At 47.8% G+C, this 23,718-nt stretch overlaps 2 protein-coding genes and 1 long non-coding RNA gene across 5 annotated transcripts; 2 read left to right on the forward strand and 1 right to left on the reverse strand.

Moving 5' to 3' along the window:
- Positions 1 to 4,193: 4,193 nt before the first annotated feature.
- On the forward strand, positions 4,194 to 13,659 carry LOC106849804 (cytochrome P450 2J2-like). The gene is made up of 9 exons (XM_014870671.2): positions 4,194 to 4,419; positions 5,957 to 6,119; positions 6,757 to 6,897; positions 8,838 to 8,998; positions 9,755 to 9,931; positions 10,481 to 10,622; positions 11,194 to 11,381; positions 12,498 to 12,636; positions 13,101 to 13,659. Exons 1-9 carry the CDS (start codon positions 4,213 to 4,215, stop codon positions 13,277 to 13,279), a joined length of 1,497 nt encoding a protein of 498 aa, XP_014726157.2. The 5' UTR covers positions 4,194 to 4,212; the 3' UTR covers positions 13,280 to 13,659.
- On the reverse strand, positions 5,178 to 15,298 carry LOC148222775 (uncharacterized). Of its 2 annotated transcripts, none has more exons than XR_015805321.1 (3): positions 15,176 to 15,298; positions 9,752 to 9,913; positions 5,178 to 9,088 (listed from the first exon to the last, which is right to left on the reverse strand). It is a non-coding gene; the product is annotated as an uncharacterized LOC148222775 (long non-coding RNA). The 2 variants fall into 2 exon arrangements; XR_015805320.1 differs by lacking the exon at positions 15,176 to 15,298 and adding an exon at positions 14,738 to 14,836.
- CYP2J2 (cytochrome P450 family 2 subfamily J member 2) lies at positions 14,852 to 22,300 on the forward strand. Of its 2 annotated transcripts, none has more exons than XM_088169645.1 (10): positions 14,852 to 14,986; positions 17,155 to 17,459; positions 17,965 to 18,127; positions 18,274 to 18,423; positions 18,933 to 19,093; positions 19,480 to 19,656; positions 19,912 to 20,047; positions 20,209 to 20,396; positions 20,890 to 21,028; positions 21,659 to 22,300. In XM_088169645.1, the coding sequence occupies exons 2-10, from the start codon at positions 17,271 to 17,273 to the stop codon at positions 21,832 to 21,834; spliced, it is 1,479 nt and encodes a 492-aa protein (XP_088025771.1). In that variant the 5' UTR covers positions 14,852 to 14,986; positions 17,155 to 17,270; the 3' UTR covers positions 21,835 to 22,300. The 2 variants fall into 2 exon arrangements, with proteins under 2 accessions (XP_088025771.1, XP_014726033.2); XM_014870547.2 differs by lacking the exon at positions 14,852 to 14,986 and adding an exon at positions 15,314 to 16,804.
- The last annotated feature ends 1,418 nt before the right edge of the window (positions 22,301 to 23,718 follow it).

The following is a 23,718-nucleotide window of genomic DNA, read 5'->3' on the forward strand; positions in this document are numbered from 1 at the left end:
TGCGCCTTAGACGGGAGAGTTTTCCGGAGGTTTACGGGAGGATGCGGAACAGCCGGGGTTGCAGCCCCGGCGCTGCCAGGTTGCAGCAGACGGTGGGAGAGCCGTGCCAAGGGAGGGTGGGCGCTGCCCCCGGGGGGAAGCACCCGGCACCCCCAAATCTGACTCGCTGCATCCGGACGGGATGTGCCTGCGGGGCGGCGCTGGCAGCGGCGGTGCAGCTCTGGAGTGCGAAGGGAATAAAATCTTGAACCAAAAAGCCAGGGGCGATCCAGGGTCGGGGGGCACGGGGAGCGCTCCCTGAAGCGCTTTCTGCTACCTGCATTTAATTATCTGGCTGAAGTCTGAATGTAATCCCTTCACAACTGGCTTCTGCAGCAGAAAAGGGACATTTTGGGCTGTTACGGAAGGGGACTGAACATCCCATCTTCTGGGATCCTTCCCAGATGGCACAGCTGGTCACTGTAGGTCTGCTCACACCACTTGGTATAGGCTCATAATGCCTCAGTTTGCCCATTCCTGGTAACAGCTCTCTGACTTAGAGCTCTAATGAGCACTGGGAATGTTGTGGCCAGGAGGTTACAGGTGAGAGGTCAGTGGTCCCAGGAAAACCTAGAGATTATTTGCACCTAGTCAAGGTGAAGGAGGAGAGAGAGAAGACGCAAAATTGGAGGCACTTTAGTATTCAACCACACACACAGAACAGTAAATATGGACTTGGCTTCCTGATTCTGGGCATTGGAGCCAAAGTCTGGGATATATGAGAGCTCTCATGTCCAAATGAAATCACCCTAAGTGGGGAACTTCAGCCTAAGAACTGAATTAAACCTTGTCTTTCCTGAGTTTATTCCAGGAAGTTTGGATGCCCCAGCACTGTCCATTCCTGACTTCCTGAAATTAAAAATCCCCAGTAGATTTCATTTGATCCAGTAAAGTAAATCCTGAAAGGAAATGAGTGTCCTAATCTGTCATTGACTCCAGGTTCATGAAGACTCACCTGGGCTGGACCACGAAACAGCAGCTGCACCTGCATGAAAACCTTCTGGGACGTGGCATTAAGACAGATATCAGGGTGGTCGCTGCTGTTCAAGAGCTTGCCTGTGGTGAAAATGGTCTAACTTCCTTGGGTCTGACATAAAGAGGAGAGAAACAGCAAAATATTCCTTGCTGGAAATCAGGATGGGTCCTTGGACTCTGCTGGAGCCTGTTGTTGATGTGACCTGAGCACGCGGCTCCCCAGGTGGGTGGGAGTCTCACACCTCCAACGTGATGGATGGAACAACAGTGGTGGATGAGCTGTTACTTGCTTGAAAAAAAGTGTTTTGGGGGAAAATTGTCTCCAGTCATTCTCATTTTGCATGTGATTTTTCCCACATATGTTTCTAATCATTAAGAAATTCTGTAGCTTAAATAATGCTCTGAAAGTACGGTAACTGTTGGACTACATTCTGTTGTAACCTTATTGAATTTCACTTCTCTGGAAAAAATAATGGGATACTATATCTTGAAAAACAAATGGTAATTGCATTTTTAACAGAATGTTTCTCTTTGTGTTTCAAAACCTTCTGCACACAGTTAGACATCTAGCCAGGGAAGAAGGTACAAAGCATATGGGCCAATTTCTGTCTCTTGGCTGTTCAAGATGCCTTAATATTCAGGCAGTGATGTGTATGTGTGTGTGTCCATGCAATATGGCACAATTTGTCTGCATGGTATCCTCGAGCTCAGGTGAGGTGGTCAGAAGCTGTATACTGGGGTCAGGAGAGGTATTTGAGGAGAAATTGGGGGAAGGTGGACCTGCATCCTGTTCCCTACTAAATGAGTGGTTGCACATCTTATGAATTCAAATTTGTGTTATTTGATCTGCAGAAGACCAATGCTTCAGCATTCAGAGGAACAGGTTCATCCTGCAGCTGACCAGGATCTTACAGATAAGGATCTTGTCAACACTGCAGAGATGTTGTGTTGACATCTCTGGACAAAGGAGTTGTCCAACAACCTTTGCACTGCCCATGTGCCACGGCGACGTGACTTCCTCAGTGCTTGGGGGATTTGCACATCACCACGTGCTGAGAACTGGGTTGATTAAAGCCTGGGACCCGAAATAGCATCACCACAGTTTGGTAACATGCTGGTGGTGTTGTCTGCCGAGGTTAGGAGAGCCCTGGTAATACTGGAAGGCTCTTCCCTAATTCCTTGTAAATCTGGAGTGTTAAGAACTTTGCGAGGGGATGCATTTGGACATGTGAAGCTTCAAGGCAAAGGAATAGACTTGAGGTTTCTGACTGACAAGACACATGTGAGTACATGCAAAATGTGCTCCTCCTGCTAAAAATAACATTTCTCCTGTCAACCACGATGCACCCACCCCCACAACACCACCCAGAAGAACACATTAACACCTTGGCTTTGCACGTAGCCCGATTCACAGCAGCCACAAGTGGTAGAGGGATCTGCACTCTGTGCATGCTGACAAATCATATGGCACAGCGAGGAACAGAGGAGTGAAACTGGGCTAGCAGAAGTTGACGCCTTATCATCACAGTCCCTCTGAGCATGCTGTAGGCTGACACCTCCACCAACCGAGTCATCTCCTCGGTGCCAGGATGAGGAGCACGAGCCTGCTATCCTGATTTAGCCTCTGGTAAGCCAAGCTTGGCTTGCCACACCAGGAAGGCTGGAAGAGGTGCGTGGATGCAAATGGTGCAGGAGCACCGTGGGTGCGCCGGCATGAGGAGAAGCAAAGCACATCCAACCACTGCTGCTCACAGCTGTGCTATGGGGACATGTAAAATGTGCTTTGTACACAAGGGATGGGAGATGTTTCTCCCACTGCTGTTCCCCGTTTGCTGCCTAATCCCATCTAGAAACCTGTAAATAATATTTCAAAGCAAGAAGGGTTGGGTTGCAGATAATTATTGCCTCTAAAAAAAGATTCCTGCCATAGCCAAGGTGCAGGTCTGTCAGATAGCCTGTGTGTGCTTCTATGATAATGAAAGACATGGACAGCAAGGCTTTTCAAAATGGTGAAAAACTAGAGAATATCAGATTTTTTTCCCCCAATTATTGTTTCCTATGAAAAGTTGCACTTTTTCCTTAAAAATTAAAGCTTTTATTTTTAAAGCTGAAGACACAGCATCCCTGTACATGGCAGGAGGTTGGACCTAGAGGATCTTTAGGTTCCCGTTCAACCCAAACCATCATAGGATTCTATGGCAGTAAAAATTGATCATCCTTAAGAATTTCTCACATTAAGTTCTAGGCAAATAATTTGAAAACTCATTATTTATAGTTTTGCTTTAGAATACATTTAGATTATTTGTAAAAGTAAATTTCATAAAAGGGGAAAAAAAAAAAGAGAGCTGCAACCAAATTGCAGCTAAATATCTGCAGGTGACACATAATTGATTCCAAGTCATAGAGGTCACTGTCAGTCCACTGCAGCCTTCCCCCAGGACAGCATGAAGCTTTATTCAAAGGAGATTTTCAGAAAACCCAGGAGATTCAAATGCATAAGTTCCAATCCCATGGCAAGCACATGAGCCTATGTTCTCACTCTCGAAATTAAGCTCCTTTAACTCTCATTTGTGTAGCTGGGAGAGCCCTGGGCCCCCGCAGCTCTTCCCTTGTCTGAACCTCCCCTGACGGCTCCAGTAAAGCCAGGAAGGCTTTGGTGGGTGCTGAAGGCACCCAGCCCTTTGCAGATGGTGCTTAGCACTTAACAGGATCAGCCCCTCAGCCACTTGTGTGGTGTCCATCACCTCAGATGCCTCACCATCCCTGGAACGACACGACGCCCACCACATGTGATCAGCCCCATAAGCTGCTTTCACCTCACCTCAAATGTTTGCTAATAATCCCAGCGGGGTGTCTCTATAAAGGAGCCCCTTGTTCCGGGCAAAAGGGAGGAATGCTCTTCCATAAGAAAATCAGGGAGTTAACAGAGATGCAAAGCTCAAGGTTTGCAATATTGCTTTTGTTTGGCCAAATGTGAGGTTTTGGGGTTGTTTTTTGAGATCCTGGTGTTTAAAGTTAGTTATTCAGCAGGTGGTGTGGCAGCAGCTGTTTATGGAAAAGCAGCTCCTGTCCCCAGTCAGCTATCAGCACTTTAGTTTTTTGTTTCTTCTCCAGTCCTTGCTTACTCCTCTTTTAGCAAATATAACACCAGAATCAAGTCTGTTCCTGGGATGAAAACCTGCAAGTTCATCAGCCAAGATGGAGCTTCAGTTTTGGCCTGATTTGGTGTCTCTCTTGAAAAAGCTGAATGGTCGGATGCTCTTGGTGGTTCTGGTCATGTCTCTTTTGATTATTGACCTTGTGAAAAAGAGACGACCCAGGAATTTCCCTCCAGGGCCACAGCTCTTTCCTCTCGTGGGAACCTTTGTGGACTTTAAGCAGCCCCTCCATCTTGCACTGCAGAAGGTAAGAGCTCTGTGGACATTTTCCCTACTAACAATATCTTACCCTTCCATGACTTATCACCACACTGAAGCAGCAAAGGCAGTCTCTGCAGAACTGGGTATATAATAACCACATTAGCTAGATGACCCTTCTTGGTTTTATCTCTCACTATCACCTTCTCTTCCAGGGGAGTAGGATGGTCCAATGGGAAAGAAATCCATGATGGAGGAAGACCTACATGTTCCTCCTTTTTCTTCCCGTCTGACTGTGACTATTTCCTTATGGACCCCAGAAAGGGCTTGGAAGGGCTGGACCAGGATGGGGGACAGGTGAAAAGTGCTATGTGACAGCTGAACTGTTTGGAGATCACCTCTGGAAATTGTCCTTGTCATTGTCTTTGCTCAGAGGCCAACAACGCACCCCATCACATCTGAAAGAAATATTTAAAATCCTCAGTTATATCCTGTGGCTCCTTCTGTGCTGCAGAAAGAGGCAGTGATCTCTCTGAAAAGGTTTCCACAGCTTTGGCTCCCACCAGAGACAAAAAGAGAGAGATTTTGTACATGCTGAGTATTCCTCTCTGAAAAGGTGGAAGAAGTTCTGACATGCTGGCTGCAAAAATCCTTTCTGGTGACTATCTGCCTCTTGCTTTTGCTTAGCAGGCTGACACCAGCCTGTCTACACTAAGTGTTCTCTGGCCAGGAGCACAGGTAGTTCCTGAGGGAATCCTCAGGGAAGACTGAGGCAGCGAGTTCAGGATATTTTGTCAATACACACAGTTATTAAGAAAATTAATCCCATTTATTTACAAGCACACAATGACTAAGACACCCATTTGGTCCCAGGCTGGTTTCACAAGTCACCACAGCAGTTTGGGGTGACTCTGTGTGTCCTTTCATGTAGATTCATTCTAAGAAGAGGATGAGCTCTTTGACAGAGAGAAGATATGATCCCCACTTTACTCTTATACATCTCAGAGGAGACACCAATGCCAGCAAAGTCCATGCAAGGAAAATGGCTGCAATTTGGCCATAAATGCAGTCAGGCTTAAAATTAGAAGGACATTTCTAGCAATAAGCAGTTAAAGCTCCTGTCTAAATGGGAGAGCTGGAGAAGAAACCACACTACTCTAGACACAAAGTTGATGAAAGGGATAATTTGTCATGCTTTGCCCTCAGCAGGAAGACCCTGAGTGTGGTGACCCAGATGATGGGACAGAAAGGGACAGAGCAGATGCCCATCAGTTACAAAGCAAGTTATATCCTTGTTACAAGCCAAACTGATGTAAACACCTGGCACAGGTCACACCAGATAACAAATATAAGCAAACCATCTCTCCCACACTAAAGCTCTCCAGCCCTTTTTATGCCTTTTCCAGCCTTCATGGAGTAGCTTAGATTAGATGTAACCTGCACACTTGGGTTTGGGTTTCTCTAAAGTCCCTTTGCTTCAAGTAGGGTTAAATTCAAAGTCAGATTTCCCTGTTCAAGATCTTGGCCTGATGAGTTTTGAAAATCCCCATCTTCTTGTTCTCAGAGGACAATGGACTCTCTTTCAGCTCACGGGTCAGTACGGGAACATCTTCAGTGTGCAGTTTGGAAGTCTGACATTCGTGGTGGTCAACGGGTACCAGATGGTGAGAGAAGCTCTTGTCCACCAGGCTGAAATATTTGCTGATCGGCCAAATATTCCACTCCTCCAAGAAATATTTAGAGGCTTTGGTAAGCACAGCTACCAGGATTTTGGGACAAAACTTTCATCTCTTTGGAATGATAACCGTTAGAGGGAAAGAAACAGGTTGAATTTAGCCCTTGTGAACTGCACCTGTAAAAGCTTGCACAGGGGAAGGCAGGAATTGAGTTCAGACTAATAATCTCACAGGGTATGTTTCAATCTCTGTGAGACAGGAATGAGGATGGGCTCAAAACCAGATTTTAATGAAAGAGAAGAAATAAATGCAAGCTGCCCGAAGATCGATACACTTGCAGCACTTCCCCTTGGTTTTCTTTTCTCCTTTACTTTTCCTGCCTGGGTTGCACACAGCTCCAGAGACGGGGTGCTCCTGCCTGCAGCTCTGCCAACAGTGTGATAGTACTCAGAGTATTTTGGCTTACACCTTTTTTTCCCACGCAAAGTGACAAAGTAGCAGATTAAAGCAAATCCATAAAGCTAGATCTTTAGCATAAGCCAATTACTCTTGAATTTTAATTCCCAGGCAAAGCCATAGCCTTTTCCACATCCACGAGCTTTGCTTGCCTTGTTTTGGGGTTTCTGTCCATGATGAATGGCTGTTTTGGAAGCCTAACACTCACCAATGACCCAGAGAGAGGATTGCTCACCTGTTTTTTCCACCTACAGGACTCATATCATCCAACGGGCACATATGGAGGCAGCAGAGAAAGTTTGCTTTAGCAACACTGAAAAGCCTTGCTGTAAATTTTGAGGAAAAAGTGCAAGAGGAGAGTCGGTACCTCGTGGAGACGATTGAGGAGGAGAAAGGTGGGGGTTAATGCACAGCACTGTGCTCAGAGCTTCCAGCTAAATGAATGATGAGAAGTAAAACTCTTATCCCAGCACAGCTCCAAATGTGCAAAACATTTCTTCAATAGCTCAAATCTCTATCTTATACTTCCAGACTGTGCCTTTTAGCACTTACTTTAGACCTCAGGCCTCCTATTTTAGTTGTTCCTTATTAATATTAAGCAAATATATTCTAGGTGGTTATTAAAACGTGAGTGTTTATATGGCTAAGGAAGTGTCTCGTGCATTCTGTGAAGGAATAAACGCAGCTCTCCTGCTATCAGGCACTTCCACTCAGAGGCTTTGTTAACCTCTGCTTGTCCTTGGTTTTGCAAAGTATTTTAAAACTTGTTTAGTCAGGCTTTCCTTTTGTATCACACACAGATGAAGTGTGTGCATTGCTCTTTTATGGTCCAGCTTTTAAAAACTGCCAGAGGGATATTAGTAAGAATAATTTGTATGTTGGTACATGGGTGATGTTGCACTTCAGCTTTAAATAGAAGCAGATGGGGTTGAGCTAATTCTATGGAGCTATATATAGTAAACAAGAAAGATCTAAAAAGGAATTGTGAAATTATATACTAAACTTGCTCCATTTTAATTGCTGTTGCACTGAACAGGCCAAATACTCCATGTTGCCAATTGATTATAGTCTTCTATAGTCCTAATCAATAAACTAATTAAGCTGCTGGTTTGGGCCTTTCTTCCCATTAGTAATGACAAACAGTGATCATGTCCATCACTCTAATATCTGAGCACCAGCCTGGTTTAATTACTTTCTTGAAGAGTGGAGAGATCAGCAGTGCTGCATTGCATTTCAAAGTGATGCTCAACAGCAGCTAAGGGCTGGACTGGGCTTGTCACTGAGATCAGTCTCTTGTCACAGCAAGTGGCTCTCCAGGCTGCTGAAATGTGCCTGAGGACATGAAGGTCTCTGCTCAGTACCTCTCTCAGGGAGCACAGACGTGATAAGCATCACATCACACTTCACTTTATAAATGTGCTTTATGGGCCACATGAGCTATTGGTGGGATTTACAGGTGGGCACAGAGATCTGCAACCCTCTCCCCTCTCTCTCTCATCCAGCTCCCTTGATTTATTCATGGTGGACAACTAAAGCCCAAGGCAATGGTATTTTTGCAGTGTGGCTGTCCAGGGCTCCCTGCCCTGGGCAAAGTTTTGAGGGACCCTCTCCTGGCATATAAAATTGGCACCAAACACATGCTGGAGTAGGCAAAGTTGACAGCCATAGCATGGCATGCTGCTGGTTATTTCCCTGGAAAATGCTTCAGACCCTGCTTGGGCAGCTCAGTGAGTGCTAATGTCACTGCCTGCCAGCAGCCTGGGCTGGACACAGGATGGGATGTCCTGGCCCATAGTGCCCAGAGTCCAGCGGGGCACTGGAGGTGATGGGGGTGGTGGGTACCCCAGGACATGGGGTGAAACCTGTGCACCACCACGGGTGAGAAGTAGGTGAGGTCTCCCCTTGATTCACAGCTGTGGATCTGGTAGAGAACATGGTTTTGACTGAGACTGAACAGGAAAAAAGAATGAAAGCTGTCTTTAGAATCATAGAATCATGGAGAGACTAATGTTGGAAAAGATCCTTTGATCCATTGAATCCAAACATTAACCCATCATTGCCATGTTCACCCCTAAACCACGGCCCCAAGTACCACATCCACATGCCTTTCAAACACTTCTAGGAATGGTGACTTCACCACTGCTCTGGGCAGCCCCTTCCAAAGCCTGCCATCCTTTCAAATGAAGACATTTTCCCATTTCCAATCAAAATCTCCTCTGGCACAACTTGTGGCTGTTTCTTCTTGTCCTGTCTCTTGTTCCTTGGGAGAAAAGACCAACCCCGACCCAGCCACAACCTCCCCTCAGGCAGTTTCCTTTGCTTTTCTCTCCTCCAGGACAACCCTTTGACCCCCATTACAAAATTAACAGTGCTGTTTCAAACATCATCTGTTCCATAACTTTTGGGAACCGCTTTGACTACCATGACAACCGTTTCCAGGAATTGCTGCATTCCCTGGCTGAAACACTGCTGCTCATCGGAAGTTTCTGGGGCCAGGTAAAGCCACTTGGATGCTTTTCCAACTTCAGCTGCATGTAACAGTTCAGAAACTGAGGTTTCTAAGGCACTGATATAATCTGGCTTTTCCTGTAGAAAAAAAGAGCCATGTTTAAAGGAAAATGACCATGAGAATTTTCACATTAGATTTGATTTATACTCAAAGTCTATCAGGAAAGCAAGGAAATAAGCTAAAATTATTGGGACACATGGGGAAAAAAAGCCACTATAGGATTGTGAAACCAGTCTTATGCCTGACATAACCAAAGAACAATTAAATTAAAAGAATCTGTTTCTACAAAAAGAAGAATTAGTAACACTGAAAATTCCTATCTTTTCCCACACCCATATCCCAACCAGTTTCCTTAATAACTTCTATTTAGGAAAATAATTGAGATTTCAGGTTTAAAAACAAAATAGGTGGATTTGGTGATGTATCTTCTGCGTGGCCACACACCATGGGTCTGATCTCTGTCCCCTCCATGGGGACACACATATCTACATCCACCCCACCTGTGGGGGCAGCTTTGGCCATTTGAGAACTTTATCAGCAGAAAATATCTGTCCAATTCTTATCTTGTTTGCACTTGTTTACACCTGTGTAAGTAAATTTGTACTAACTGGACTGTTATAGCAAGGATGATTTTTTTTCATGGTAGCAAGCAGAGTTAATCAATTAATTAGATCCTCTCAACTATGATACCTACTCTTTTCTAACTCGAGAAATGCTCTTTGCTCTGTTTGATTTCTTACCAGCTTTATAATGCTTTTCCTTTGATCATGAGATGGTTGCCAGGACCCTTCAGGAAAATCTTCAGGCACTGGGAGAAACTTCAATATTTTGTGAAAGGTGTGATTGCAAAGCACAAGGAGGATTTGGACCAGTCCGAGGCAGGAGATTATATTGACTGTTACCTGAAGGAAATAGAAAAGGTAGGAGGGAAATAACTAAAACCACCTAAAGATTAACTCATAGAATGAGAAGAGAAGATTCAGGGCTGTTTTGTCAGGGGAGCTCCTGCCTCACACGTTGCCTTCCCCTCCCTACCTCTGCCACATCAAACTTTAGCAGCAGCAGCAGCCTGATCACTTTGAAAACAGACAGTTTTTCTTTTTTTCCCCATTTGAAAGGATTTACACTTTGTCTTCTTCCCTTTTTCGTTCTGTCACACGGCGTAGGAGGACTCTCAGGGAACATGTTCATGTTTCTATGAGCACTCGCAGGCCTGTGTTTGCTATTGTGAAACTTGACATTTAAAAATACTACCTGCTTTCAAGAGACTCTCTACAGCAACCAGGGTGTCTTTCAAAACAGTCCGTAGGGCTTGAAATCCAGTGAAAGTAAAGGCTGGAAATTTCCAAGTCCAGGAGTAGATAATAAAGGAGCGGCAGGACTTCAGTTACACACAGGTGATTTTGGATTGGGTTTTAAAAGCATCCTCTCCAGAGTAAGAGTTTTCACTGCCATGTTTTTCCTCCAAGTTTAAGGGTGACACCACCTGCTATTTCCATGAGGAAAACCTGCTGTGCTCCACCTTGGACTTGTTCTTAACTGGGACTGAGACAACGGCGACCGCCATCCGCTGGGCTCTGCTCTACATGGCTGCATACCCCCACATTCAGGGTAGGGCCACTGAGGGGTCCTTTGTTTAACCCAAAATTACGTAAGGGCAACCCAAGGAACAGAGTTGTCCCAGCTCTGCCACATCTTGGATATGCCTGTGCACCAGGTATCCTCTTGGGAATCTTCTGAAGACAAGTCTTAGGAGAAGCTGTTGAGGGAACTGGCAGTGTTTAGCCCATGAAAAAGGAGGCTCAGGGGGGAGGGACCTTCTCATGCTCTACAACTCCCTGAAAGGAGGGTGCAACCAGGTGGGGATCGGTCTCCTCCCAAGGAACAAGTGGTAGGACAAGGGGAAATGGCCTCAGGTTGTGCCACGAAAGATTTAGGTTGGATATTAGGGAAAATTTCGTCATTGAAAAGGTTGTCCAGCCCTGGAACAGGCTGCCCAGGGGAGTGGTGCAATCACCCTGAAGTGTTCAAAAGGAGTGTGAATGTGGCACTTGGGGACATGGTTTGGTGGTGGCCTGGCGGTGCAGGTTTAATGGTTGGACTTATTCATTTTAGAAGGCTTCTCCAAACCCAAGAACTCTATGAAGAGGCATATTTTGTATTTTGTTTTACTCCCCCACAGAGAAAGTGCAGCAGGAGATCGATGCCGTGGTCGGGCAGTGCCGGCAGCCCTCGATGGCTGACAAGGAGAAGATGCCGTACACGAGCGCCGTGCTGAGCGAGGTGCTGCGCATGGGCAACGTGGTGCCCCTGGGCGTGCCCCGCATGGCCACCAGCGACACCACCCTGGCCGGCTTCCACCTGCCCAAAGTGCGTGGCACCACTGGCTTTCATCCCACCATCCTTCATCCCACCATCCTTCATCCCACCATCCTTCTTCCCACCATTCTTCATCCCACCATCCTTCATCCCCCATCCTTCATCCTACCAGCCTTCATCCCACTGGCCTTCATCCCACCATCCTTCATCCCCCATCCTTCATCCTACCAGCCTTCATCCCACCGGCCTTCATCCCACGATCCTTCTTCCCACCATCCTTCATCCCACCATCCTTCTTCCCACCACAGTAGAGTCTTCATGGCCCAAGCCCCGAATCTCACCTGGAGGGGAGCCAACCAACAGGATCTCATAGAAATATCACAATTATATAGAATATACAAGCCCTCTTGATGGATTCTGTGGCGCTGTGTTCTCCTCCTTACAGAGGAGAATTGTGCGAGCCTTACGGTGTTCTGTAATTTCCAATTTTAAAGGGTTTATGCTTTACATTTTGTAAAAGACTCCCTCAACACATTACAGAAATAGAGGGCTGGGAAACAGGAAAGCAAACAGTTTTGGCTTGTTAATTCCACACAATAATAATAATCCTCTATTAAAAGTAGCACTTGATGAAAGGCAGGTAATGAGTATTGTTTCACAGACACTGTTCTGCAATTACAAAAGCAAATATGGGATTTATATATAACTGGTCTCTTCCCTCTATATGACTGGTTGCAATGAGGCAAATTTTAATAATCCAGGCATTTTCCTCCACATTGATTAGAATATTTCTGTTGCTGATGGAGAATGTGGAGCTAAACCAGGTCACTTTTATTATTTTCTAAAAAAGCACATCTAAACAAATCGATTGAAAATTACTTGATTAAATTGCTTCAAGTTCCTATGGGAATGCAGTGCAACCAATTTAAAGTTGGTTTGCATTAGCATCACCTGCTACTGCAGCTCAGGGTGCAGATCAACACTCGGTGATATGTAAAGGCACACACAAGTGAACAATCCTGCAGGCTTTCACCTTCATTTAATTACGTAGTTTGGGGGGGAAAAAAAAAAACTGTTTTGCCCTTAAAACGGTGTAGTTCACGGAGCGAACAATAGCCCAGTCTGAGAACACGCCGCGTACTCGCCCCTTTTCTCCACCTCTCGCAGGGCACCACCCTGATGACCAGCCTGACCTCCATCATGTTCGACAAAAACGTGTGGGAGACTCCAGACACCTTTAATCCCGAACATTTCCTGGAAAACGGCCAGTACAGGAGGCGGGAGGCTTTTCTGCCCTTCTCTGCAGGTAGGATGATGGATGGGGAGGTGGCTTTTCTTTTTGCAAAGCTTTTATTTCTTCCCCAAGACACTGCTTACAGAGTAGGGGGTACCGCTCCTGTCCAGCTTCCAGCCCATCCCCGCAGTGAAATCCCAGTCACGGTTAATAGAGGCTGCTCGGAGCGGGAAGGAAATCAATTTGTTACTGCAGGATTTAAAAAAAAAAAAAAAAAAAAAAAAAGGCTTTTTCTTTTTGCACATGTTGCATAACTGGGTTGTTCAGACTGTTTCCGTCCTTGCCTCTCGGAACAGGCGCAGTTTGCTCGGCAGGAAACTTGTGGGGAAGGTTTGAGCAGATTGTGTGGGTGAACATTGCCACCTAACCTTTCCAGGAAGAAAAGCTGCCTGTGCACGGCGGCGCGGGCCGCAGGAGCCGCGGAGGTGCTGGAGCACTCCCGGCGCTCCTTCGGGTTATCTGTGCTCCTTTTCCAGGCAAGAGGGCTTGTCCCGGGGAGCAGCTCGCCAGGACCGAGCTCTTCATTTTCTTCGTAGCCCTGCTGCAGAAGTTCACCTTCCAGGCCCCGGCGGCGGCCGCGCTGTCCTTCTCCTTCACGCTGAGCCTGACGCGCTGCCCCAAACCCTTCCGGCTCTGCGCCGTGGGCCGCGCCTGAGCGGGCCTGGGGCTGCCCAGAGCCGCTGCAGCCTCACAAACCGGGACATCCCCTTCTCCCGACCACACTGACCCCACTGCAGCCTCACAAACCGGGACATCCCCTTCTCCTGACCCCACTGCAGCCTCACAAACCGGGGCATCCCCTTCTCCTGACCCCACTGCAGCCTCACAAACCGGGACATCCCCTTCTCCTGACCCCACTGCAGCCTCACAAACCGGGGCATCCCCTTCTCCTGACCCCACTGCAGCCTCACAAACCGGGACATCCCCTTCTCCTGACCACACTGCAGCCTCACAAACCGGGGCATCCCCTTCTCCTGACCCCACTGCAGCCTCACAACCGGGGCATCCCCTTCTCCTGACCCCACTGCAGCCTCACAAACCGGGGCATCCCCTTCTCCTGACCACACTGACCCCACTGCAGCCTCACAAACCGGGACATCCCCTTGTCCCGACCCCACTGCAGCCTCACAACCGGGACATCCCCTTGTCCCGACCCCACTGCAGCCTCACAACCGGGACATCCCCTTGTCCCGAGATTTTGGGCTGAAATTATTTTGGGCTGAAAGGATTTTGGGCCCTGGAGCTCCAGCACCCGCCAGCATCTGGGTGTCCTGGGAAGGGCACAAGGGCCACATCCTGCACACGACAAACACAACCCTCGTGGCTCTTCCCTTCACCTCATTGCTGCTCCCTGCTATGAGCCTGACAAAATGCATGGATTTAAAAGCCTTATTGCCTCATTTCCACTGTCAGCAATTCCCAGGAAGGTGTCTGCCAGCTGCAAAAGTATGGTTTGACTTTCTCTTTCCCTTAGCAGCCCCTAATGCTGCAGCACCCAAATATCCAAGGACTCCTGAGGTGTCCCTGCTCAGAGGGAGCAGCTGGCCTTGGACACAAGCTCTGGACTCATTACTCTGCATCAATCTGGACTTTCAGGTGGCCACAGCCAATCCTGAGCCTCAGGTGGGCTTGGGCTGAGGGTGGTGGACACTCTCTGCATCACCACATTGCTGCTGTGTGATGGAAATCACAGAATAAAGGGCAAACTATTGTTTGACTTGAAAGGGACCTTAAAGATCAATCCCTCTGCCATGGCAGGGATACTTTCCATGAAATCAGGTTGCACCAAGCCCCATCCAGCCTGGCCTTGGATACTTCCAGGGATAAAAAATATCTAATCAGAGATTTATGCAGCAGCAGCAAGCTTTTTTTTTATCTCAAAGAGTATATGGAAATTTTAATTAGGAGGCTACAGGGGAGTAGAAGCAGCTTCTACCAAAGCCCAACCCAAGTGAGATGGCACAAGGAGCTGTGCTTCCAGCAGGTTTGGAAGTGCTATAAAAATATGATACAGCAATTTCATATTAGAAAAGCAAAAGGTTTGTGCTAGTAAAATACAAATCAGAAAAGCTGCAATAAAATAATCCCCTGGGGTTGCTGGGGAGCAGTTCACCTGAAGCACAACAGAAAGGGAACAGCAGAGTGTTGGAAGGGTTGTGCCCACGGTGGCTCAGCGCTGGCCCGCAGGAAGGAAGTGTTGGAACAGTGGCTTTGTGGTGGGAAGTCACGAGTTCAGCACTTCCCCTCTGTTTCTGGCAAAGATTTGTGTCTGTGTGTGACGAGCATGGACACAGCGTGGGACTGAGGAAGCGCCTGGGAACAGGGCACCCTGCACCATGGACACAGCTTCTTCCAGTGCCAGGTCACTTTGGATAAGAGTTAATTAAATATGCAACTTGTAGAGAATTTTAACATTTATGTGACCAAGCATTTATGCTTAGAAATGTTGTCTACTGTGTTCTTCAGTTTGGACTATAGTCACAGCAAAGATTATTCTTTTTCCTCTTGTTTCTATTTTTTGTTTGGTTTTTTGTTTGGTTTTGCTTCTTACCTTTTGTAAGCGACTTTTCTGTGGGTACCCACGTAGGATAAGGAATAGTTAACAGGAAACGAGGATTACATCGAGTTTCATTTCCACTGTTTTTCTCCTCTGTCCCCGGCAGTCACGGCTTTGCTGCTGTACAAAGCAATCCCCGTGCAGTGGCAGATTTATGCCACAGGGGAGAGTCCTCTGCACATCACATCCGTGCCGCGCCGGGTGCACGGGGATTCTGTCACTGAGCTGTCCTTCCGACCGATCACTTTAATCCTATTGCCTTTTTAATTATTGGTTCACAGTCACAGGCTCCCATGTTGTGTTTTTGTCTTTGTAAAAGAGAAAACAGAAAAGATCCAGGGACTTTTTTTTCACCTATGCAGTCTTCAACACCACTCGGGACTAGGCACTGGTTTCTCTCCATTTTTGTATTCATTCTGCTGTAGGTCTGACCTCTGGTACGTGGCTACAGCTTGTATTATTTGCACAGGCTTAGCAAATAGATATTGATCTCTTCTCTCTTTCATTTCCAACCTGTGTTTCTTCCTTACTTTGGGGATTCCTCCCCTACTTCTGGAGAGAATAAATGATTGAAGTCATCTTCTTTTTCTTTTTTTTCTTTTTTTTTTTCCAATTAAATGCAATGATGCTATACCTTAAAGGCAAGAGACACGAACTTGTTTGATTTTCAAGTGGATCCTCTCATGTCACTGCTGGCAAACACGTACATCTCCAGGGGCTCATGCCTAAGTGTGCTTAAAAACCAGAGGTGAAAAGAGAGATTCTCAAGAACAGGTCTCTCCCCTTTAAATTCCACAGCAGAGCAGAGATTTGATTTCTCCAGCTTCCCAAGTGTAAGTTGTGGAGAACATTTATATGGCATCACTCCAGTGGCTCTGCTGCACCTCTGTGTCTTGTCGTCAGCACTGGACAGTCCTAACAGCCACAACTGATGCCACCAAAAGAGAGAAAAGGAACCCAAAACGTCCCCCAGAGCAGGAGGAGGCAGCTGATAACTGCAAAGGGCCATGACGGCCATGTGGTGCAAGGGCAAAGTGCTGCTGCTCCCTGCTGCTTTCACAGTAAAACACAACATACACGTCAAAATTCCGTGTGGTCTCCATGCGCATGAACACCTCCCTGACCCAGAGCTGCTCCTGGGTGGGAAAATGCAGCACATCTTGCTGCCAGCTACACCCAAAGGGCCCCAGCCTGCAGAGCTGAGCATCTGCATTGGCTTCTCAGTACCTTCGTGAGCTCTGTGGGGCTCTGGGAGCAGCTATGACCCAAAGGACAAGGCAGGTGGGAAGGCATGGCTGGAGAGCTCGAGGCATGGCTGGTGCCAGCTGCTCTGCCTGCACTCGTCCGGTGCAGATCAGAAATGATGGTGCTTGGGAAGTGCTGAGTTCCGGGACAGCTGTTTACTTTCAGCCCACGTCACCCAGAAAACACCCACGGAAACACGAAACTGAGTCAGATGGTTTGTGAAAGGTTTGTGCAACCTTATCTCAGATGCCCCCTGAGACCTGGGGCTTGGCCTGGGACTCCTCGTACCAGGGAGCGAGCTGCTGTAAACAAGGAAAGCTTGCTCTTGGAGCAGCTGGAGACTCCCTGGCACTGAGAAACAAACTGGGACGCAGCACGGTGAGGACACCGGGGAAGGAGGGAGCAGGGTCATCCTGAGAGATAGGCTTGTGGGAACAGCATGCTGAAACTGCCAGGTTTCAATCTCGACCCACAGAGCTCATTCTGTCCTTTAGACAAGGTCATGGAGCACGGGGATTTAGTAAAGTACTGAGGGGAGGCTGGAGGGGAAAAGGGAAGCTGGGGGTGTTCTGGCTCATGGTATGTTATTTTAAATCAGATAAGAGGGAATGTTTCAGTTTAATCCAGAAGGGATGTAATCCTTTCTGAAAGCTGAGAAAGCAGGTGTCTGAATATAGCCTGGAGAACAGGCAGCAAAAAACTCCTTGCTCTCCTGTTTACACCCACAGCTGTGCCAGCACATCACCCATCTCCCCCTAGCCCTGGGGACTTCAGTGGTGCCCTCTGAGCTCAACCTGCCTGACGTGCTGTGGGACACATCCCTGCACAGCCTCACCATCCAGCCATGCTGCACTTCCTCTGGGACAGCATCTCCCTCCAGACATTCCTCATCTTTCTCGTCGTCTTCCTGCTCATCGCAGACTACATGAAGAACAGAAATCCAAAGAATTTCCCTCCCACCCCCTTCCGCCTTCCCTTTTTGGGGCACCTCTACCTCGTAGACTTCAAAGATCCTACGGTCGCAGTGGAGAAGGTGTGTGGATGGTGAGCAGTATGGGGAAGGGATGGAGGCATTGCAGTTATACAACCCTGGCCAGGCAGGGAAAGGGATAACCCAAACCCCACAGGTGGTGAAGGCAGTCAGGAGGTTTGCCCTAACCAGACATTTACCTGAGTACAAGCAGGGTGACAGGTGTGGAGTGATTCCATGGGCAAAGGTCACAGCACCATTCCACAGGTGCAGTCACAGATGTACAAACCCTGCAAGTCTTAGTGGGAACTGGAATGGGGTGAAACAAAAACTGGAAAAACATAGGACTGAAAAATCAAACCTGATGAGGTTTACTTGATTTATGGCCAGTTAACACCATCTCCCAATCACTGATTCAGGAAAAGAGGACAGAAAAAAGACTAAGCCCTCAGTGTCTCCCCTCCCATTCTTCCCTTATTTTTATCCATGTTCCCTGACAGGGCTGTGCTGGTCTCACCAGGAGCATTCATTGCAAATTAAAACCCCTTTTATTTATGTCCCCTCCCAGCTAAATAAAAAATATGGTGACATCTTTGGCATGAACATGGGCAGCATGAAGATTGTGATAGTAAATGGGATGCGGCTGGTGAAGGAAGTGCTCGTAAACCAAGGGGACAAGTTCTTGGACCGCCCTGACATTCCCCTCGATGAGGAGATCTTCAGCAAGATTGGTGAGTTACCCTCAAACATGCCTCAGCTGTAAGGTCCAAGCCTTGACCCTGCAGAGGTCTGAGACAGCTGGAGACAAGGCAGAGCCCTGGAGCTTTTCTCCCTCAGTGGTGGATTGGCCCTGGCTCACGGGGGGTGTTCCTGCCAGGACTGATCTCCTCCAATGGGCACCTGTGGAAGGCACAGAGGAGGTTCACCCTGACCACACTCCGGAACTTCGGCTTGGGGAAGAGGAGCGTGGAGGAGCGCATCCAGGAGGAGTGCCGGTACCTCGGGGATGTGTTTAGGGATGAACAGGGTGAGTGTTGTGCCCTCAGCAGCTGTGAAGGCAGGAACTCCTAGGGCCTGTTATAATTTCACTGCATGCTGAAAAGTATCCCACCTTGCAAGGGGTGCTACAACCCTGCCAGCATCCCTGCTCCTTCCTACAGGTGCTTTGCCTTCCAGCTGGCTGGGAAACCTCACCTACAGCATTATTCACAGCCCACCTTCAGCCTGCTTCTCTTTGGGAAATACCGTGTGTGCATAAACACTGATGTTTCCAATGAATTCAAATGACATCCTGCAGGCCTTGCTTTCCAAAGTAAACAAACATCCATAAGCTGGCTGAACTGGGACCATTGGGGTTGCCCTGCTAAGCTTAGCCAGCTCATGGGGTCAGCCAGGCACCCCAAGAAAGCACTGACATAGGACAGTGCCCATTAGGGGCCACTCATTTCATTCATATTTCTTGACTATTTTACCTCTGACATGTATTTTCTTCTTTTCTGAGAAGAGTGGAAGAGAACTGATCTTTTTCTTCTCCAGGGAATCCTTTCAACCCGCAGCTTAAAGTGACTAATGCTGTTTCAAATGTCATCTGCTCCCTCATCTTTGGCAATCGGTTTGAATACCACGATGAGAATTTCCAAAGACTGCTGAAGCTGATGTATGAAACAGCTGCCCTTCATGGAGCCATCACAAGCCAGGTACAGCCCTCCTGCCAACAAGCCAGGGCCAGAGTTTCTTCACTGGGGTCAACCTCAAAAGTCACAGTGCTGTCATCACCAAACCTGTCATTCCCTATTCCTTTGCACAGGGTAGAGCTCCCCATCATTTCTTTCTTCTTCTGTTTAGGTTGTGCCATGCTCATGCTGCTCTCTCACCCAAAATCACTTTTCCTGCCCACTGATTGCCAACCTGCCTGCTGAAATAGTGGGTAACACACAAGTTACCCCATAATGAGAATTCTGGAGCTGAGCTGTTTCCACCAGCTCCAGAAATTCAGCAAGTGCAATGGCAGGCTAAAGTCTTGATGTCAGAAGAGTATTTAAAGTCCTTTATTCAAATTGTATTTCTTTTTTTGTGTTCAAAGCTGTACAACAATTTCCCATCTGTAATGAAGTACTTACCTGGAGCCCACCAAACCATTTTTAAAAACTGGAGGTTATTGAAAAGTTTTATGCAAGAGCAGATCAACAAACACAAGGAGGACTGGAACCCCTCAGAGAGCCGGGACTACATCGACAGCTACCTGCTGGAGATCTCCAAGGTCAGCAATGGGGAGAAAACCCTCCTGGAGTAGGGCTTAGAAATCAGAAGGGATGAGAAACTAGCCCAGATTCTCCATCTGAGCTGCCTGTGTGGCCTTTTATGAGCTCAGGACATTCAGGAGGTATATCCCCATCAGCAGGATGGGGATGCAGGGGGTCAGCAGCTTCTGCAAAATCCTTGGGGTGGTCTGGACCAAACTTGGTGCCAGGACACCCTCACTGTTCCTGTGACACTAACACACCTTCTCATGAAGGACCATGACCGTGACACCTTCCGGGAGGAACACCTCATGGCTTGCACACTCGACCTGATGTTTGCTGGAACTGAGACCACGTCCTCAACCCTCCGTTGGGCTTTGCTGTTTATGGCCATACATCCAGAAATTCAAGGTACAGTTCACAAGAAGTCCGTGTTGTGCCTTGCTTTTATCCCTCACAGCTTTGTGAGAGGCCAGTTGGGAATGTCCCCACACTCACATAAGAGGTGTAAACAGTGGCCCAGGGTGCCTTGGGCCATTTTTGCCTGAGCTCATTCCTGTTCTTCCCCCCAGCCCGGGTGCAAGCTGAAATCGATGCAGTCATTGGCCAGGCACGGCCTCCAGCCCTGGAGGACAGGAACAAGCTGCACTACACCAATGCTGTCATCCATGAAGTGCAGAGGAAAGGCAACGTTATCCCTTTCAACGCGCCAAGAATGGCAGCAGAGGATGCCTACGTGGATGGCTACTACATCCCAAAGGTAAATTCTGGCATGCTGGGACTCCAGGAACACTCCCAGCTCCCCAGCCATGGTGCCAGGCCAGGTCCCTCCTGTGAAGACAGTGACCCTGCCTGTCCAGAGTTCACTCCTGCTGAACATGGATTTTTGCCATCTAATGTTCTCCAGCGCCCTGAGTGGTGCCACACCCCCACACATGCCTTTGAGGCACAGATCCCAGGACTCAGCTTTTTCAGGGACTTTGGCCCAAGGTTGCAACAGAGAAAAATGATGCTGATGAGGGAAAAATGCAGTTATGTAATTGCACCTCCGAACAGACAAGAAGTAGAAAATCTGGACCTGCAGGGGGGTGTTGCACAAATAATTTCAGTAGAATTTGACTAAGGATGTTCTTCATCCTTCTTCTTCCAGTCTCCTCTCCATGAAGAACACGGAGGGGAGACTGGAAGATAAAACTGCCCCTCCTGCTGTCAGTGCCAGAGAAAGTGTGATTTGTTTTTCTTTTTCCTCTTAGGGCACTGTTATAATGGCAAATTTAACCTCTCTGCTCTTTGACAAGAATGAATGGAAAACCCCTGAGACTTTTAACCCTGAGCATTTTCTGAAGGATGGGAAGTTCTGGAAAAATGAGACTTTTACACCATTTTCTATGGGTAAGATTTGCTGAATTATGGTGCACATGTGGGCTTGGGTTTCCAACTGTGGGGCAGAGACAGAGAGGAAAATAGCAATGGAGAGGGCAGATGCACCCTGGGAGGTGCTGCTCAAAATGCTCCCATGGCCTCCCCAAAGCACCACTACCACACTTGGAGCCCTTTTCTGTCTCTTTTCACATGCTCAGAAGAGAAATGAGGATGAATTAAAAAAAAATATGTAAATTCCAGGGCCCTTAGAAGCATCTTCACTTGAGGCTATCACTCTGAGCTCCTGCTCCCATACGGCTGAGCTCACCAGGAGCCTCACTGTTACCACAGGGTTCCCCAGCCAGCAGCTTCCCTGGAGAAGTTGCTTTTAGCACCTGCTTCCTACACCAGCACCAGACATCTCCTGGTAGCTCTCTTTGGTGAGCTCTCCCAGCATGTGCACGTCCAGGTCGTGTGTGTGAATTGTCCTCACGAAGTCCATGCTATAGTGCCAAAGCCATTATTGGGAAGCTTGGTTTGGGTTGAAAAACCCATCTAGGAATGGGGTAACACAGCTAGACCATGGTCCTAAGGGCCGACAGAAGCAATTTCAGCAGCACAAGCAGAGTCTGAGGATGCTGTGGGTCACTGTCTCCACAGGGAAGCGTGCCTGCCTGGGTGAGATGCTGGCCCGTGCTGAGCTCTTCCTCTTCTTCACCTCCCTGCTCCAGAAATTCACCTTCCAGGCACCCCCGGGCACCACGCTCAGCCTCCGGTCCACGCCAGGCATCGCAGTGGCCCCACTGCCCTTCAAGATCTGTGCTGTGCTTCGGTAGGGAAGCCTTGGGCACTGTCCTCATGGAAAATCCTTTGTCAGGGGTGCTGAAAACAAGCCCTTGACACCTCCAGGGGGCGGCTGGGTGGTTTAGTTCTTTCAAAGCAATTGCAAAAACATTTATTTTACAAGTAGACCTTGCACTCTGTATTCCATGATGATGTGATCAAGGGATCAGCCTGGGAGCTACCAGGGCATTATTAGCCTTGCCCTATGGCACTGTGAATTAATGAGGGGATTGGGCCTTTCCTAATTCTTTAACGGATGGCCATGGTTCCCTTTGGCAAATTGAGGGACACTAGAGACTGCACTACTGTTGAAGCTGCAGCTGGGTACAGTGGGAGAGCAATACCAGCCTTTGTTTTATAACATTACAAGTATTAATTTGACATTTCCTTAATATGCCTTTCTCAAAAAAAAGTCACTCTAACACCTGTCTCACATATCAATAAATCTTTATCAAAGCATTTTTGTTATGAAGTGTTCTGCAAAGTGAAAACCAACAAAGGCCATGTCCAAAACAAGCTGTGGCTTTGGCCATGTCCTGTGTCTCTGCCCCTCCAATGCAGGAGGTTGGCAATGTAAAACCAAAGGCAATTCCTACAGAAGTGATGGAAAAAATTATCCTGACAGCACACTTGGAATTAAAATATGCAAAATCTTCCCTGTTTACTGCCTAGCATCACAGAGTGTCCAAGCTGTTGCCGGGGGCAGTGGGGTGAGCTCCAGCAGCACACGATGTTGTTAAGCTGCACTCAACAGTCTAACGAGGAAAAGGGTGCCTTGGAAACTAACAGCAACAACTTATTATTTTGAACCAGCATCTACACAATGAAACACTCCCAAGATTGGCAACCAACGTTTAACACCAGTAAATGCACTGAAGTGGGAAACAGCTGCACCACAAGGAGCCTTTGAGGCCTCCAGGCAGAAGGTGCAGCTCCCAGGGCAGGAGGAGGGCTGGTGCAGGAAATCAGCACAGCACAAGGAACACACAGCTCCAGCTCCTGCTCTCAGAGAGCAATCTTTTCCTCTCTTCAATTTTCCCTGGAGTACAGCTCACCTCTTCCTAGAGGAAGCAAATTTCTCCCAGGTGAACACAGCTTCTGGCCCAGCTCCTTCAGGACCAGCTGGGTGGGGGGTTCTGCCACCTCCTCTGATTTTCTGTGCCACTGGAAACAAGAGTTTGGACTCAGATACTGTTCCGGGTACTTGAGGCTGTTTCACAGACCCCTAAGGAGGTGGAGAAATGAGGACCCGTGGTGGGACACAAACCAATCCATTTATTAAATGCAGACTTGTCTCATTTAGGGAGAACCTGGTCAGCCCCAGCCCTCCTCCTCATGCCAGCTGCCCTCCTACTTGCTGCTGGCACGGGCTCCCACACCTCCCCTTTCCAGCAGAAACAAGAAAGTCATTTGACTTTCTAGACCTGATATCCTTTCTTCTCTTTCCCTGAGAGAAGCTGAAGGGGAAGGCTGCAGGTGGGCTGCATGCCTGGAATTGACTGGAAACAGGGGAGGGGAACAGTGCTAAGTTTCTGCTGTGTGAGCATTACTCCCAAACAATTTCAGTTCACAGGTGTCATCTGACTGTTTTGTGGTACTTTTCCCCCCAGTGCTTTGCTCAGATTCCCATTTCCCTTCCCAAGCTCTATCCAAAAACTTCCTCCAGGCCTCTGCTGGGTTAGTTAAATTCCAAAAGAAGACTGCATTTCACAGGCTTCTTTAAAATTTTGCCCCCTCCACCTAAACCATCTCCCACGCATGACTGACCTCAGCTCCTCCTTTCCTTTGCACTCAGAGCTTTAATCCTGCACTCCTCTTCCAGGGACACCCCTCACAGAACCCACAGAATTCCTGCTGCAGTGCTTGGTTCTTCAGGA

Source organism: Sturnus vulgaris, chromosome 9 (assembly GCF_052056855.1).
Source record: "Sturnus vulgaris isolate bStuVul1 chromosome 9, bStuVul1.hap1, whole genome shotgun sequence".
NCBI lineage: Eukaryota > Metazoa > Chordata > Aves > Passeriformes > Sturnidae > Sturnus > Sturnus vulgaris.

Coding starts and splice junctions, on each gene's coding strand:
- LOC106849804 (XM_014870671.2), top strand. CDS start 4,213: ATGGAGCTTCAGTTTTGGCCTGATTTGGTGTCTCTCTTGAAAAAGCTG. Junction 4,420..5,956: donor TCCATCTTGCACTGCAGAAG/GTAAGAGCTCTG, acceptor ACTCTCTTTCAG/CTCACGGGTCAGTACGGGAA. Junction 9,932..10,480: donor ACCTGAAGGAAATAGAAAAG/GTAGGAGGGAAA, acceptor TTTTCCTCCAAG/TTTAAGGGTGACACCACCTG.
- CYP2J2 (XM_088169645.1), top strand. CDS start 17,271: ATGCTGCACTTCCTCTGGGACAGCATCTCCCTCCAGACATTCCTCATC. Junction 17,460..17,964: donor CTACGGTCGCAGTGGAGAAG/GTGTGTGGATGG, acceptor GTCCCCTCCCAG/CTAAATAAAAAATATGGTGA. Junction 19,094..19,479: donor ATGGAGCCATCACAAGCCAG/GTACAGCCCTCC, acceptor TTGTGTTCAAAG/CTGTACAACAATTTCCCATC.